This window comes from Salmo salar, chromosome 29 (genome assembly GCF_965601325.2).
Source record: "Salmo salar chromosome 29, fSalSal1, whole genome shotgun sequence".
In the NCBI taxonomy this organism is placed as follows: domain Eukaryota; kingdom Metazoa; phylum Chordata; class Actinopteri; order Salmoniformes; family Salmonidae; genus Salmo; species Salmo salar.
This window is the reverse complement of record NC_138319.1, coordinates 44,579,953-44,598,539: the sequence shown is the minus strand read 5'-3', so window position 1 is coordinate 44,598,539 and position 18,587 is coordinate 44,579,953. Positions and strand designations below refer to the sequence as shown.

Below are 18,587 nucleotides of genomic sequence, written 5' to 3'. Positions count from 1 at the left end.
CTGTCTACATCATTACGTGCATCAGCATATGATGACACTCACCTGGACTCCATCACCTCCTTGATTACCTGCCCTTTATATGTCACTCCCTTTGGTTCCTTCCCTAGTCGTCATTGTTTCTGCTCCATGTCTGTGCGTTGTCTGTGTTTCTTAATTTGTATTATGTTGTGTTTATTTATTAAAACACTCACTCCCTGAACTTGGTTCCCGACTCTCAGCGCACATCGTTACATACATGGACAAGTTCTGGCCCGGTTTAAATCTTATCTTATATCAGTTTGTCTCTGTGGAGGGTTTGTCCTCTGAAAAATAAATTGTAAGTTTCAGTGTTCCTCAAGGTTTCGTTTTAGGACCACTATTGTTTTCACTATATATTCTACCTCTTGGTAATGTCATTCGGAAACACAATGTCAACTTTCATTGCTATGCAGATGACACACAGCTGCACATTTTGAAGAAACATGGTAAAACCCTAAAATTGCCTACCCTGGAAGTCTGTGTGTCAGTCATAAGGAAGTGGATGGTGGCAGAGATGCTAGTTCTAGGTCCATAGAAATAACGAGATCTGTTGTTGGATCTGACAATTCATCTTGATGGTTGTACAGTCGTGACAAATAAAACTCTGAAGGACTGCGTTACTTTGGACCCTAATCTCTATTTTGATGAACAGCTTTTTTCCATTTTCTTAACCTTGCAAAAATCTTAAACGTTTTGTCAAAAAATGAATCAGAAAAGCTAATCCACGCTATTATCACTTCTAGATTAGACCACTGCAATGGACTACTCTCTGGCTACCCGGATAAAGCACTAAATCAACTTCAGTTAGTGCTAAATATGGCTGCTAGAATCTTGACTAGAACCTGAAAAATGTATGATATTGCTCCAGTGCTAGCCAATCTACACTGACTTCCTGTTAAGGCTAGGGCTGATTTCAAGGTTATACTGCTAACCTACAAAGCATTACATGGACTTTCTCGTACTTATCTCTCTGATTTGGTCCTGTTGTACATACTGTACCTACACGTACGTTATGGTCACAAGACGCAAGCCTCCTTATTGTCCCTAGAATTTCTAAGCAAACAGCTGGAGGCAGGGCTTTCTCATATAGAGCTACATTTGTATGGAATCGTCTGCCTATCCATGTGAGAGACTCAGAATCGGAGTCTTTATTGAAGACTCATCTCTTCAGTATGTCCTATGATTGAGTGTAGTCTGTCCCAGGGGTGTGATGGTGAAAGGTAAGGCACTGGAGCGACGAACTGCCCTTGCTGTCTCTGCCTGGCTGGCTCCCTTCTCTCCAATGGGAATCTTTGGTCTAACCCTGCACCAACTCTGTTCCTGGACAGCTACAAAGCTACAGGCTTTAGTTTAAATCCTGCATGAGACTGGGTCCTGGAGAGCTACAGAGCTACAGGTTTTAGTGCTAGTCCTGGTACTGGAGAGCTACAGGTTTTAGTGCTAGTCCTGGTACTGGAGAGCTACAGAGCTACAGGTTTTAGTTCTAGTGCTGGTCCTGGAGAGCTACAGGTTTTAGTTCTAGTACTGATCTGGAGAGCTACAGAGCTACAGGTTTTAGTGCTAGTCCTGATCCTGGAGAGCTACAGAGCTACAGGTTTTAGTTCTAGTGCTGGTCCTGGAGAGCTACAGAGCTACAGGTTTTAGTTCTAGTACTGATCTGGAGAGCTACAGAGCTACAGGTTTTAGTGCTAGTCCTGATCCTGGAGAGCTACAGAGCTACAGGTTTTAGTTCTAGTGCTGGTCCTGGAGAGCTACAGGTTTTAGTTCTAGTACTGATCTGGAGAGCTACAGAGCTACAGGTTTTAGTGCTAGTCCTGGTACTGGAGAGCTACAGAGCTACAGGTTTTAGTTCTAGTGCTGGTCCTGGAGAGCTACAGGTTTTAGTTCTAGTACTGATCTGGAGAGCTACAGAGCTACAGGTTTTAGTGCTAGTACTGGTCCTGGAGAGCTACAGGTTTTAGTTCTAGTGCTGGTCCTGGAGAGCTACAGGTTTTAGTTCTAGTGCTGGTCCTGAAGAGCTACAGGTTTTAGTTCTAACCCTACACTAGCCCTGGTTGTGGAGAGCTATAGAGCTACAGGCTTTAATCCTGGTCCTGGAGGGCTATGGAGCTACAGGCTTTAGTTCTAGTCCCGGTCCAGAAGAAATATAGAGCTACAGGCTTTAGTTCCAGTCCTGGTCCTGGAGAGCTACAGAACTACAGGCTTTAGATCTGACCCTGGTCCTGGAGAACTACAGAACTACAGGCTTTAGTTGTAGTCCTGGTCCTGGAGAACTACATAACTACAGGCTTTAGTTGTAGTCCTGGTCCTGGAGAACTACAGAACTACAGGCTTTAGTTGTAGTCCTGGTCCTGGAGAACTACATAACTACAGGCTTTAGTTGTAGTCCTGGTCCTGGAGAACTACAGAACTACAGGCTTTAGTTGTAGTCCTGGTCCTGGAGAACTACATAACTACAGGCTTTAGTTGTAGTCCTGGTCCTGGAGAACTACAGAACTACAGGCTTTAGTTGTAGTCCTGGTCCTGGAGAACTACAGAACTACAGGCTTTAGATCCAGTCCTGGTCCTGGACAGCTACAGAGCTACAGGCTTTAGATCCAGTCCTGGTCCTGGACAGCTACAGAGCTACAGGCTTTAGATCCAGTCCTGGTCCTGGACAGCTACAGAGCTACAGGCTTTAGATCCAGTCCTGGTCCTGGACAGCTACAGAGCTACAGGCTTTAGATCCAGTCCTGGTCCTGGACAGCTACAGAGCTACAGGCTTTAGATCCAGTCCTGGTCCTGGACAGCTACAGAGCTACAGGCTTTAGATCCAGTCCTGGTCCTGGACAGCTACAGAGCTACAGGCTTTAGATCCAGTCCTGGTCCTGGACAGCTACAGAGCTACAGGCTTTAGATCCAGTCCTGGTCCTGGACAGCTACAGAGCTACAGGCTTTAGATCCAGTCCTGGTCCTGGACAGCTACAGAGCTACAGGCTTTAGATCCAGTCCTGGTCCTGGACAGCTACAAGCTTTATATCTAATCCTGGTCCTGGAAAGCTACAGAGCTACAAAGCTACAGAGTTATTGTCTTTAGTTCTGGACCTAGTCCTGGATAGCTTTCCAAGTTATTTCAAACAAAAAATCTAATGTGATGTTGATGAATCATTGTGGAAAACTATTTGGATTTGAAAAAAGTCATCAACGTAAGGACATTTACTATTTTTGTCACCTAAATCCAATGACATGGGGACATTTTTGGTTGATTTCACATTGAATTCACGTTTGTTGACAACTCAACCGAATGTAAATCAAAGCTAAATGTTGAACTGATGTCTGTGACCAGTGGGAGAGCTACAGGTTGTATCTCTAACCACACTAGACCAGTGGGAGAGCTACAGGTTGTATCTCTAACTACACTAGACCAGTGGGAGAGCTGCAGGTTGAATCTCTAACCCAGCTATAACTACACTAGACCAGTGGGAGAGCTGCAGGTTGAACCTCTAACTACACTAGACCAGTGGGAGAGCTACAGGTTGAATCTCTAACCACACTAGACCAGTGGGAGAGCTACAGGTTGTATCTCTAACTACACTAGACCAGTGGGAGAGCTACAGGTTGTATCTCTAACTACACTAGACCAGTGGGAGAGCTACAGGTTGTATCTCTAACTACACTAGACCAGTGGGAGAGCTGCAGGTTGAATCTCTAACCCAGCTATAACTACACTAGACCAGTGGGAGAGCTACAGGTTGTATCTCTAACTACACTAGACCAGTGGGAGAGCTACAGGTTGAATCTCTAACCACACTAGACCAGTGGGAGAGCTACAGGTTGTATCTCTAACTACACTAGACCAGTGGGAGAGCTACAGGTTGAACCTGTAACTATACTAGACCAGTGGGAGAGCTACAGGTTGAATCTCTAACCCAGCTGTAACCACACTAGACCAGTGGGAGAGCTACAGGTTGTATCTCTAACCCAGCTGTAACTACACTAGACCAGTGGGAGAGCTACAGGTTGTATCTCTAACTACACTAGACCAGTGGGAGAGCTACCGGTTGTATCTCTAACTACACTAGACCAGTGGGAGAGCTACAGGTTGAACCTCTAACCCAGCTATAACTACACTAGACCAGGTGGGAGAGCTACAGGTTGAACCTCTAACTACACTAGACCAGTGGGAGAGCTACAGGTTGAACCTCTAACTACACTAGACCAGTGGGAGAGCTACAGGTTGTATCTCTAACCCAGCTATAACTACACTAGACCAGTGGGAGAGCTACAGGTTGTATCTCTAACCCAGCTATAACTACACTAGACCAGTGGGAGAGCTACAAGTTGAATCTCTAACCCAGCTATAACTACACTAGACCAGTGGGAGAGCTACAGGTTGTATCTCTAACTACACTAGACCAGTGGGAGAGCTACAGGTTGTATCTCTAACTACACTAGACCAGTGGGAGAGCTACAGGTTGAATCTCTAACTACACTAGACCAGTGGGAGAGCTACAGGTTGTATCTCTAACTACACTAGACCAGTGGGAGAGCTACAGGTTGAACCTCTAACCCAGCTATAACTACACTAGACCAGTGGGAGAGCTACAGGTTGAACCTCTAACCCAGCTATAACTACACTAGACCAGTGGGAGAGCTACAGGTTGAATCTCTAACTACACTAGACCAGTGGGAGAGCTACAGGTTGAACCTCTAACCCAGCTATAACTACACTAGACCAGTGGGAGAGCTACAGGTTGAACCTCTAACTACAGTAGACCAGTGGGAGAGCTACAGGTTGAACCTCTAACCCAGCTATAACTACACTAGACCAGTGGGAGAGCTACAGGTTGAACCTCTAACCAGCTGTAACTACACTAGACCAGTGGGAGAGCTACAGGTTGAATCTCTAACCCAGCTGTAACTACACTAGACCAGTGGGAGAGCTACAGGTTGTATCTCTAACCCAGCTATAACTACACTAGACCAGTGGGAGAGCTACAGGTTGTATCTCTAACCCAGCTATAACTACACTAGACCAGTGGGAGAGCTACAGGTTGAACCTCTAACCCAGCTATAACTACACTAGACCAGTGGGAGAGCTACCGGTTGAACCTCTAACTACACTAGACCAGTGGGAGAGCTACAGGTTGAACCTCTAACCCAGCTATAACTACACTAGACCAGTGGGAGAGCTACAGGTTGAACCTGTAACCCAGCTATAACTACACTAGACCAGTGGGAGAGCTACAGGTTGAACCTGTAACTACACTAGACCAGTGGGAGAGCTACAGGTTGTATCTCTAACCCAGCTATAACTACACTAGACCAGTGGGAGAGCTACAGGTTGAACCTCTAACTACATTAGACCAGTGGGAGAGCTACAGGTTGTATCTCTAACCCAGCTATAACTACACTAGACCAGTGGGAGAGCTACAGGTTGTATCTCTAACTACACTAGACCAGTGGGAGAGCTACAGGTTGAACCTCTAACTACACTAGACCAGTGGGAGAGCTACAGGTTGAATCTCTAACCCAGCTATAACTACACTAGACCAGTGGGAGAGCTACAGGTTGAACCTCTAACCCAGCTATAACTACACTAGACCAGTGGGAGAGCTACAGGTTGAACCTCTAACTACACTAGACCAGTGGGAGAGCTACAGGTTGAATCTCTAACCCAGCTGTAACTACACTAGACCAGTGGGAGAGCTACAGGTTGTATCTATAACTACACTAGACCAGTGGGAGAGCTACAGGTTGTATCTCTAACTACACTAGACCAGTGGGAGAGCTACAGGTTGTATCTATAACTACACTAGACCAGTGGGAGAGCTACAGGTTGTATCTATAACTACACTAGACCAGTGGGAGAGCTACAGGTTGTATCTCTAACTACACTAGACCAGTGGGAGAGCTACAGGTTGTATCTCTAACCCAGCTATAACTACACTAGACCAGTGGGAGAGCTACAGGTTGTATCTCTAACTACACTAGACCAGTGGGAGAGCTACAGGTTGAACCTCTAACTACATTAGACCAGTGGGAGAGCTACAGGTTGTATCTCTAACCCAGCTATAACTACACTAGACCAGTGGGAGAGCTACAGGTTGAACCTCTAACTACACTAGACCAGTGGGAGAGCTACAGGTTGTATCTCTAACCCAGCTATAACTACACTAGACCAGTGGGAGAGCTACAGGTTGAACCTCTAACTACATTAGACCAGTGGGAGAGCTACAGGTTGTATCTCTAACCCAGCTATAACTACACTAGACCAGTGGGAGAGCTACAGGTTGTATCTCTAACTACACTAGACCAGTGGGAGAGCTACAGGTTGAACCTCTAACTACACTAGACCAGTGGGAGAGCTACAGGTTGAATCTCTAACTACACTAGACCAGTGGGAGAGCTACAGGTTGTATCTCTAACTACACTAGACCAGTGGGAGAGCTACAGGTTGTATCTCTAACCCAGCTATAACTACACTAGACCAGTGGGAGAGCTACAGGTTGAACCTCTAACCCAGCTATAACTACACTAGACCAGTGGGAGAGCTACAGGTTGAACCTCTAACTACACTAGACCAGTGGGAGAGCTACAGGTTGAATCTCTAACCCAGCTGTAACTACACTAGACCAGTGGGAGAGCTACAGGTTGTATCTCTAACCCAGCTATAACTACACTAGACCAGTGGGAGAGCTACAGGTTGTATCTCTAACTACACTAGACCAGTGGGAGAGCTACAGGTTGAACCTCTAACTACATTAGACCAGTGGGAGAGCTACAGGTTGTATCTCTAACCCAGCTATAACTACACTAGACCAGTGGGAGAGCTACAGGTTGAACCTCTAACTACACTAGACCAGTGGGAGAGCTACAGGTTGTATCTCTAACTACACTAGACCAGTGGGAGAGCTACAGGTTGTATCTCTAACTACACTAGACCAGTGGGAGAGCTACAGGTTGTATCTCTAACTACACTAGACCAGTGGGAGAGCTACAGGTTGTATCTCTAACTACACTAGACCAGTGGGAGAGCTACAGGTTGAACCTCTAACCCAGCTATAACTACACTAGACCAGTGGGAGAGCTACAGGTTGAACCTCTAACCACACTAGACCAGTGGGAGAGCTACAGGTTGTATCTCTAACTACACTAGACCAGTGGGAGAGCTACAGGTTGAATCTCTAACCCAGCTATAACTACACTAGACCAGTGGGAGAGCTACAGGTTGTATCTCTAACTACACTAGACCAGTGGGAGAGCTACAGGTTGAACCTCTAACTACACTAGACCAGTGGGAGAGCTACAGGTTGAATCTCTAACCCAGCTATAACTACACTAGACCAGTGGGAGAGCTACAGGTTGAACCTCTAACCCAGCTATAACTACACTAGACCAGTGGGAGAGCTACAGGTTGAACCTCTAACTACACTAGACCAGTGGGAGAGCTACAGGTTGAATCTCTAACCCAGCTGTAACTACACTAGACCAGTGGGAGAGCTACAGGTTGTATCTCTAACCCAGCTATAACTACACTAGACCAGTGGGAGAGCTACAGGTTGTATCTATAACTACACTAGACCAGTGGGAGAGCTACAGGTTGTATCTCTAACTACACTAGACCAGTGGGAGAGCTACAGGTTGTATCTCTAACCCAGCTATAACTACACTAGACCAGTGGGAGAGCTACAGGTTGTATCTCTAACTACACTAGACCAGTGGGAGAGCTACAGGTTGAACCTCTAACTACATTAGACCAGTGGGAGAGCTACAGGTTGTATCTCTAACCCAGCTATAACTACACTAGACCAGTGGGAGAGCTACAGGTTGAACCTCTAACTACACTAGACCAGTGGGAGAGCTACAGGTTGTATCTCTAACCCAGCTATAACTACACTAGACCAGTGGGAGAGCTACAGGTTGAACCTCTAACTACATTAGACCAGTGGGAGAGCTACAGGTTGTATCTCTAACCCAGCTATAACTACACTAGACCAGTGGGAGAGCTACAGGTTGTATCTCTAACTACACTAGACCAGTGGGAGAGCTACAGGTTGAACCTCTAACTACACTAGACCAGTGGGAGAGCTACAGGTTGAATCTCTAACTACACTAGACCAGTGGGAGAGCTACAGGTTGTATCTCTAACTACACTAGACCAGTGGGAGAGCTACAGGTTGTATCTCTAACCCAGCTATAACTACACTAGACCAGTGGGAGAGCTACAGGTTGAACCTCTAACCCAGCTATAACTACACTAGACCAGTGGGAGAGCTACAGGTTGAACCTCTAACTACACTAGACCAGTGGGAGAGCTACAGGTTGAATCTCTAACCCAGCTGTAACTACACTAGACCAGTGGGAGAGCTACAGGTTGTATCTCTAACCCAGCTATAACTACACTAGACCAGTGGGAGAGCTACAGGTTGTATCTCTAACTACACTAGACCAGTGGGAGAGCTACAGGTTGAACCTCTAACTACATTAGACCAGTGGGAGAGCTACAGGTTGTATCTCTAACCCAGCTATAACTACACTAGACCAGTGGGAGAGCTACAGGTTGAACCTCTAACTACACTAGACCAGTGGGAGAGCTACAGGTTGTATCTCTAACTACACTAGACCAGTGGGAGAGCTACAGGTTGTATCTCTAACTACACTAGACCAGTGGGAGAGCTACAGGTTGAACCTCTAACCCAGCTATAACTACACTAGACCAGTGGGAGAGCTACAGGTTGAACCTCTAACCACACTAGACCAGTGGGAGAGCTACAGGTTGTATCTCTAACTACACTAGACCAGTGGGAGAGCTACAGGTTGAATCTCTAACCCAGCTATAACTACACTAGACCAGTGGGAGAGCTACAGGTTGAACCTCTAACTACACTAGACCAGTGGGAGAGCTACAGGTTGTATCTCTAACTACACTAGACCAGTGGGAGAGCTACAGGTTGTATCTCTAACTACACTAGACCAGTGGGAGAGCTACAGGTTGAATCTCTAACCCAGCTATAACTACACTAGACCAGTGGGAGAGCTACAGGTTGAACCTCTAACTACACTAGACCAGTGGGAGAGCTACAGGTTGAATCTCTAACCCAGCTATAACTACACTAGACCAGTGGGAGAGCTACAGGTTGTATCTCTAACCACACTAGACCAGTGGGAGAGCTACAGGTTGAACCTCTAACCCAGCTATAACTACACTAGACCAGTGGGAGAGCTACAGGTTGTATCTCTAACTACACTAGACCAGTGGGAGAGCTACAGGTTGTATCTCTAACCCAGCTATAACTACACTAGACCAGTGGGAGAGCTACAGGTTGTATCTCTAACCACACTAGACCAGTGGGAGAGCTACAGGTTGTATCTCTAACCCAGCTATAACTACACTAGACCAGTGGGAGAGCTACAGGTTGTATCTCTAACCCAGCTATAACTACACTAGACCAGTGGGAGAGCTACAGGTTGAACCTCTAACCCAGCTATAACTACACTAGACCAGTGGGAGAGCTACAGGTTGTATCTCTAACCCTGCTATAACTACACTAGACCAGTGGGAGAGCTACAGGTTGTATCTCTAACTACACTAGACCAGTGGGAGAGCTACAGGTTGAATCTCTAACCCAGCTATAACTACACTAGACCAGTGGGAGAGCTACAGGTTGTATCTCTAACCACACTAGACCAGTGGGAGAGCTACAGGTTGTATCTCTAACTACACTAGACCAGTGGGAGAGCTACAGGTTGTATCTCTAACTACACTAGACCAGTGGGAGAGCTACAGGTTGTATCTCTAACTACACTAGACCAGTGGGAGAGCTACAGGTTGTATCTCTAACTACACTAGACCAGTGGGAGAGCTACAGGTTGTATCTATAACTACACTAGACCAGTGGGAGAGCTACAGGTTGTATCTATAACTACACTAGACCAGTGGGAGAGCTACAGGTTGTATCTCTAACCCAGCTGTAACTACACTAGACCAGTGGGAGAGCTACAGGTTGTATCTCTAACCCGCAACTACACTAGACCAGTGGGAGAGCTACAGGTTGTAGTGCGGAGGTCTCTCTGTCGTGTCATTTATATTTTAAACAAAATAACTACTGTAGATGGATTCAAAACAGTTCTATATTTTATTGAGAGAAATAAACCAACACACACACACACACACACACACACACACACACACTCACACACTCCTACCTGCAGGGCTTTGACGTTGGACGATGGTTTAGACATGCTGCTCGTTCAGTCAGTCAACTATCCTGCAGGAAATACAAAGCATTGAGGGTTAGGGTTAGAGTCAGACAGGTGAGAGAGACTGGCTCAGATCAAACTGATGAGATTAGACCAGACAAGACTGGGGAGAGACTGTGTGTGTGTGTGTGTGTGTGTGTGTGTGTGTGTGTGTGTGTGTGTGTGTGTGTGTGTGTGTGTGTGTGTGTGTGTCTGTGTGTGTCTGTGTGTGTGTGTGTGTGTGTGTGTGTGTGTGTGTGTGTGTGTGTGTGTGTGTGTGTGTGTGTGTGTGTGTGTCTGTGTGTGTCTGTGTGTGTGTGTGTGTTGAGGGTGGGGGGGGGGGGGGCATTGCTGTCATGTGGTTTCAGGGGCCTGGGATAGTCTTTCAGTTGCCTGGCGACTCCCAAAGAGAGAGGCAGGTACAAAACTCTGAATAATTTAACAGACAGAGGGAGTATAGATAGAGGGGGAGAGAGAGAGAGAAGAAAGAGAGGAGAGATAGCGAGGGGGAGAGAGCGTGGGGGAGGGATAGAGGGAGAGAGAGAAAGTTAGAGAGAGTGGGAGAGGGAGAGGGAGGGGGAGGGAGTGGACAGAGAGGGAGGGAGAGAGAGAGAGGGGGGAGAGAGAAGAATCCATAGAATCTACTGCCAGTGTGCCTTTCTCCCTCTTTTCTTGCACCTTTTACACTTTGTAGTGTGTGAAACTACACAATGTCTTGCGGGAACCTGCAAAATGTTATTGCAACACATTATTTCGATACATTGTAAAAAATTCTGTATTTTCCCACTCTACCCCTGCCAGGTGCAAATTGGGGGAGGGACACAACAAATAAATAGCTTTGCATGTGTGGCTCCTTATCACAATCAATCAGTACGGCAAAAAATGATCTCTGCTTAGAGGGCCTTAGAAAATAAATATGCAGAGAGAAAAGTCAGAGTGGAAGGAGGATGAAGAATTTTCAGAATATGAGGATCATGTCTATGTCAATTCGGAGTCTGACAGTGAGTTGGAAGAAGAGGATGAGGTCGACCCTCAGCCAGCCCCAGGACCAGCCCTTCAGCAACCAGCTCATCATCTGCCTGCAGGAGGAGAATTATGGATGTCAAAACATTTTGAAATGTAATGGTCTTCTTGCCCAAGGAATGAGCCACCCCTCAGTTGCCAATGTGATAAGGATGCAACCAGGGCTGAAGCAAATGCCAGGTACTCATGTGCAGGACATAAAGTCTTCTTTTGAAATGTTCATCCCAGACACTATCCAGAAAATCATTCTGGACTGCATTATTTTGGAGGGAAGGCGTGTTTTTGGAGAGAGATGGAAGGAGATGGACCAAACTCACTTACATGCATACTTTGGGGTTCTTATCATTGCTGGTGTTTTCAGATCAAATGGGGAATCCACAGAATCCCTGTGGGATGCAGAAACTGGCAGAGAACTTTTCTGTGCAACAATGTCTCCGGGAAACTTCCACATTATTTTCAGGATTATCCGCTTCCCTGGATTAAACCTTCCCCTGTTTTACAACCCTGGGCCCAACGTTACTGTTGATGAGCAGCTTATGCCATTTAGGGGCCGCTGTCCCTTCAGGCAGAACATACCGTCTAAACCCAATGGAATAAAGATCTGGGCTGCCTGTGATGCTGCTTCATCATATGCGTGGAACTTGCAAGTGTCTACTAAAATCAAATATCAAATATCTACTGTTTGCTGATGATCTGGTGCTTCTATCTCCAACCAAGGAGGGCCTACAGCAGCACCTAGACCTTCTGCACAGAATCTGTCAGACCTGGGCCCTGACAGACCTGGGCCCTGACAGACCCTGGGTCCTGAGAGTAAATCTCAGTAAGACAAAAATAATGGTGTTCCAAGTAAAGTCCAGTTACCAGGACAACAAATACAAATTCCATGTAGACACAGTTGCCCTAAAGCACACAAAAAACTATACATTCCTCAACCTAAACATCAGCGCCACAGGTAACTTCCACAAAGCTGTGAACGATCTGAGAGACAAGGCAAGAAGGGCCTTCTACGCCATCAAAAGGAACATAAAATTTGACATACCAATTAGGATCTATGCTAAACTTACTTGAATCAGTTATAGAACCCATTGCCCTTTATGGTTGTGAGGTCTGGGGTCCGCTCACCAAACAATAATTCACTAAATGGGACAAACACCAAATTGAGAATCTGCATACAGAATTCTGCAAAAAAATCCTCTGTGTACAACGTAAAACCCCAAATAATGCATGCAGAGCAAAATTACAGCAATACTTGCTAACTGTCAAAATCGAAATTCTACAACCACCTAAATGGAAGCGATTCCCAAACCTTCCATAACAAAGCCATCACCTACAGAGACATTACCCGGAAAAGAGGACCCTAAGCAAGCTGGTCCTGGGGTTCTGTTCATTAACACAAACAGACCTCACAGAGCCCCAGGACAGCAACACAATTAGACACAACCAAATCATGAGAAAACAAAAAGATAATTACTTGACACATTGGAAAGAATTAACAAATAATCTGAGCAAACTAGAATGCTATTTGGCCCTAAACAGAGAGTACATAGTGGCAGAATACCTGACCACTGTGTCTAATCCTAAACTTAAGGAAAGCTTTGACTATGTACAGACTCAGTGAGCTTAGCCTTGCTATTGAGAGCATCAGACCTGGATCTCAAGAGAAGACAGGCTATGTGCACAATGCCCACAAAATGATGTGGAAACTAAGCTGCACTACCTAACCTCCTGCCAAATGTATGACCATATTAGAGAGACATATTTCCCTTAGATTACATAGGCCTACATAGAATTTCGAAAACAAATCCAATTTTGATAAACTCCCATATCTATTGGGTGAAATACCACAGTGTGCCATCCGAACAGCAATATTTGTGACCAGCTGCCACAACAAAAGGGCAACCAGTGAAGAACAAACACCATTGTACATAGCACATATTTATGTTTATTTATTTTCCCTTTTGTACTTTAATTAACTATTTGCACATCGTTAAAACACTGTTTGTAGCCATAATATGACATTTTAAATGTTTCTATTCCTTTGGAACATTTGTGAGTCTAATGTTTAATGTTCATTTTGTATAGTTTATTTCACTTTTGTTTATTATCTACAGTGCATTTGGAAGGTATTCATACCCCTTGACCTTTTCCACATTGTTTTTACGTTACATCCTTATTCTGAAATAGATTACATAATTTCTTTCCCTCATCAATCTACAATCAATACCCCATAACGACAAAGCAAAAATATGTTTTTAGAAATTGCAGCAAATGTATTACAAATAAAAAACTTAAATATCACCTTTACGTAAGTATTCAGACCCTTTACTCAGTACTTTGTTGAAGCACCTTAGGCAACAATTACAGCCTTGAGTCTTCTTGGGTATGACGCTACAAGCTTGACACGCCTGTATTTGGGAAGTTTCTCTCATTCTTCTCTGCAGATCCTCTTAAGCTCTGTCAGGTAATTTCAGGTCTCTTCAGAGATGTTAGATCGGCTTCAAGTCTGGGCTCTGGCTCAAGTCCGGGCTCTGGCTGGGCCACTCAAGGACATTCAGAGACTTGTCCTGAAGCCACTCCTGCATTGTCTTGGCTGCGACCTTAGGGTTGATGTCCTGTTAGAAGGTGAAGCTTCACCCTAGTCTGAGGTCCTTAGGGCTCTGGAATAGGTTTTCATCACAGATCTCACTGTACTTTGCTTCATTCATCTTTCCATTGATCCTGACTAGTCTCCCAGTCCCTGCAGCTGAAAAACATCCACACAGCATGATGCTGCCACCACCATACTTCACCGTACGGATGGTGTCAGGTTTCCTCCAGACGTGACGCTTGGCATTCAGGCCAAAGAGTTCAATCTTGGTTTCATCAGACCAGAGAATCTTGTTTCTCATGGTCTTCGAGTATTTAGGTGCCTTTTGGCAAACTCCAAGAAAGCTGTCATGTGCCTTTTACTGAGTAGTGGCTTCCATCTGGCCAATCTACCATAAAGGCCTGATTGGTGGAGTGCTGCAGAGATGGTTGTCCTTCTGGAAGGTTCTCCCATCTCCACAGAGGAACTCTAGAGCTCTGTCTGAGTGACCATCGGTTCTTGGTCACCTCCCTGACCAAGACCCTTCTCCCCCGATTGCTCAGTTCAGCTTGGCAACCAGCGCTAGGTAGAGTCTTGGTGGTTCCAAAACCTCTTCCATTTAAGAATAATGAAGGACACTGTGTTCTTGGGGACCTTGAATTTACCACAGGTGGACTCTAATCAAGTTGTAGAAACAATGCACTGTCGTGCATGAAAAGCCCAGGAGGCCGGACGTTTCTGAGATACTGGAACTGGCGCGCCTGGCACCGACAATCATACCACGCTCCAAATCGCTTAGATCACTCTTTTTGCCCATTCTAACGTCCAATGGAACAGTAACTGAATGCCTCAATGCCTGTCTGGGGTGGCGTACCTAATAAACTGGCCACTGAGTGTATATTATATTCCGGACTCTGACATTGCACGTTCTGATATTTATTAATTTCTTTCTTTTTACTTTTGGATTATGTGTGTATTGTTTTGTATTGCTTTCTATGTATTATTGCTGCACAAGCATTTCGCTGCACCTGTGATAACATCAGCAAATCTGTGTATGGGACCAATACACTTTGATTTGATTTATAGGCCTACTGCTGTGTCTGATCTCCACGTTCCATGTGCTCATTTCTTTATCGCAATGACTCACGGTGAATCAATTTGGCCATATGGCAGAGGCTGGTGCTCTCGCATTCGTCGACTTTTGGTAGAAATGGTAGGATAAATTGTACATAAGCTTCTCCAAGCTTGAAACTCAATCAGCTACCCATGTTGTCAGGCATCGCATTTTCTTGGAAAATACAGTTCGCATGTTCTTCTTCACCACGATCAGCTCAGAAATGGACAAATACAGATTTTAAATGACTAATTATATTGACACTACAGCCCACTGAGTGAAACTCCCGGACAGCAGTTGTGAGTAGCCTAATTTGATTCCATAGGCTGTTGTCCATTTTACTTTTACCTTTCCTATTTTTAGGGTTTGTTCATTCATATTCACATCGAAGAGTATTCTGATTTGATAGGGTGCCATTTAGGCTATTTGATCGAAATCAAGCGTGATGTAAAAAAAAATCGAATTAAATCACATGTTATTGGTCACATACACATATTTAGCAGATGTTATTGCGGGAGTAATGAAATGCTTATGTTCCTAGCTCCAACTGTGCAGTAATAACTAACAATTCACAACAACACACACAAATCTAAAAGTGAATGAATGGAATTAAGAAATATATAAATATTAGGATGACTGAACAAAATGACTAATAGCGTGTAGCACTCACTTGTAAATAGAGTATAAATATATTATATACTATACAAAATTAAATAAATATATATATATATATATATATTTTTTATTTTTTTTTATTTTTTTTTATTTCACCTTTATTTAACCAGGTAGGCAAGTTGAGAACAAGTTCTCATTTACAATTGCGACTTGGCCAAGATAAAGCAAAGCAGTTCGACACATACAACAACACAGAGTTACACATGGAATAAAACAAACATACAGTCAATAATACAGTAGAAAATAAGTCTATATACAATGTGAGCAAATGCAGTGAGATAAGGGAGGTAAAGGCAAAAAAGGCCATGGTGGCAAAGTAAATACAATATAGCAAGTAAAACATATATGTGATGGGATGTATAGACATGGACAGTATGTGGATATAATATTTAGTATATCTATAGAATACGTAGGATAGAATAGTATATATATGTGATGGTATATGTACAGCAATAGTTAAATAGGATGGCCTTGACTAGAATACAGTACCGTAATTTCCGGACTATTAAGCGCACCTGAATATAAGCCGCACCCACTGAATTTAATTTTTTTTTTTATTTTGAACATAAATAAGCTGCACATGTCTATAAGCCGCAGGTGCCTACTGGTACATTGAAACAAATTAACTTTACACAGGCTTTAACGAAACACGGCTTGTAACAAAAATAAATAGGCTTTAACGAAACACGGCTTGTAACAAAAATAAATAGGCTTTAATGAAACACGGCTTGTAACAACAACAAAAAATATTTGCAGTAAGCTTTAGTTGTCTTTTTGCACTGAGTCAATTCCTCACGCTGCTGTTTCCAACGTCTTATCATCGACTCAGTAAGACCAAGCTCCCGTGCAGCAGCTCTATTTCCTTTCCCAACAGCCAGATCAATCGCCTTCAACTTGAAAGCTGCATCATATGCATTTCTCTGTGTCTTTGCCATGATGAGGGTGACAAAATGACTACCGTAATCAGAATGATGGGAAGTTTGAGAGCGCTCGATTTAATCTAAACAGTAAACAAAAAAGTTGTTTGACCTTAACCCGTTCGGCAATTTCATTGGTCTAATGAAAGCTTCATGCCTGAGCACGTCACAGAATGTGTTTTTTTGGAGAAAAAAAATGTGAAAGCGGGAAAAATCCATATATTTGCCGCGTCATTGTTTAAGCCGCGAGGTTCAAAGCCTGGGAAAAAAGTTGCGGCTTATAGTCCGGAATTTACGGTATATACATATGAAATGAGTACAACAGTATGTAAACATTATTAAAGTGACCAGTGTCCGATGTCTATGGTCATAGGTCAGCAGATTCTAAGGTGCAGGGTTGAGTAACCAGGTGGTAGTCGGGGAGGGTACTGGGTAGGAGGTTGGCTAGTGATGGCTATTTAACAGTCTGATGGCCTTGAGATAGAGGCTGTTTTTCAGTCTCTCGATCCCAGCTTTGATTCACCTGTACTGACCTCGCCTTCTGGATGATAACGGGGTGAACAGGCTGTGGCTTGGGTGGGTGATGTCCTTGATGATTTTTTTGGCCTTCCTGTGATGTCCTGGAGAGCAGGCAGTGTGCCCCCAGTGATGCGTTGTGCATACCGCACCACCCTCTGGAGAGCCCTGTGGTTGCAGATGGTGCAGCTGCCGTACCAGGCAGTGATACAGCCCGACAGGATGCTGTCAATCGTGCATCTGTAAAAGTTTGTGAGGGTCTTAGGGGCCAAACCAAATTTCTTCAGCCTCCTGAGTTTGAAGAGGCGCTGTTGCGTCTTCTTCACCACACTGTCTGTGTGGATGGACCATTTCAGATTGTTGGTGATGTGTACACCGAGGAACTTGAAGCTTTTCACCTTCTCCACTGCAGCTCCGTTGATGTGGATGGGAGGGTTCTCCCTCTGCCGTCTCCTGAAGTCAACGATCAGCTCCTTCGTTTTGCAGAAATTATTTTCCCTGCACCACTTCGCCAGGGCCCTCACCTCCTCCCTGTAGGCTATTTCGGCATTGTTGGTAATCAGGCCTACCACTGTTGTATCATCTGCAATCTTGATGATTGAGTTGAAGGCGTGCATGGCCATGCAGTCATGAGTGAATAGGGAGTACATGAGAGGGCTGAGCACGCACCCTTGTGGGGCCCCTGTGTTGATGATCAGTGTAGTGGAGGCATTGTTTCCTACCTTCACCACCTGGGGGCAGCGCGTCAGAAGTACAGGACCCAGTTGCAATGAGTGGGGTTCAGACCCAGGGCCCCGAGCTTAATGATGAGCTTGGAGGGTACTATGGTGTTGAAGGCTGAGCTGTAGTCAATGAACAGCATTCTTACATAGATATTTATCTTGTGCAGTGCGATGGTGATTGCATTGTCCATGGATCGATTGGGGTGGTATGCAAATTTCAGTGGGTCTAGGGTGTCAGGTAAGGTGGAGGTGATATGATCCATAACTAGCCTCGCAAAGCACTTCATGATGACAGGAGTGCTACACGCTATTAGTCATTTTGTTCAGTTACCTTTGCTTTCTTAGGAACAGGAATCTTGAAGCAAGTGGGGACAGCAGACTGGGATAGGGAGAGATTGAATATGTCCGTAAACTCTCCAGGAAGCTGGTCTGCCATGTTCTGAGGACACGGCTAGGGGTGCCGTCTGGACCGGCAGCCTTGCGAGGGTTAACACACTTAAATGTCTCACGTTGGCCACTGTGCTATTCTCAAAGTGGGCGAATAAGTTGTTTAGCTTGTCCGGTAGTAAGATGTCGGTGTTCACAACATGGCTGGTTTTCCCTTTGTAATCCGTGATTGTCTGGAGTCCCTGCCACATACGTCTCGTGTCTGAGACACTGAATTGCGACTCCGCCTTGTCTCTGTCCTGACCTTTTGCTTGTTTGATTGCATTACAGAGGGCATAACTGCACTGTTTGTATTAAACCATATTCTCAATCACCTTGCCATGGTTAAATGTGGTGGTTCGAGCATTCAGTTTTGCGCGAATGCTTCC

The 18,587-nt window shown here is 44.8% G+C and overlaps 1 protein-coding gene across 2 annotated transcripts in view; it reads right to left on the bottom strand.

The window, feature by feature from the left end:
- The window catches only part of smpx (small muscle protein X-linked), a 45,286-nt gene that overhangs the window by 8,091 nt on the left and 18,608 nt on the right, over window positions 1-18,587 (bottom strand). For both annotated transcript variants that reach the window (XM_014181868.3, XM_014181867.3), the window contains exon 2: window positions 10,207-10,268. In XM_014181868.3, coding sequence (XP_014037343.1) covers window positions 10,207-10,242 — 36 coding nt within the window. In that variant the 5' untranslated portion in view covers window positions 10,243-10,268. The remainder of the gene's footprint in view (window positions 1-10,206; window positions 10,269-18,587) is intronic.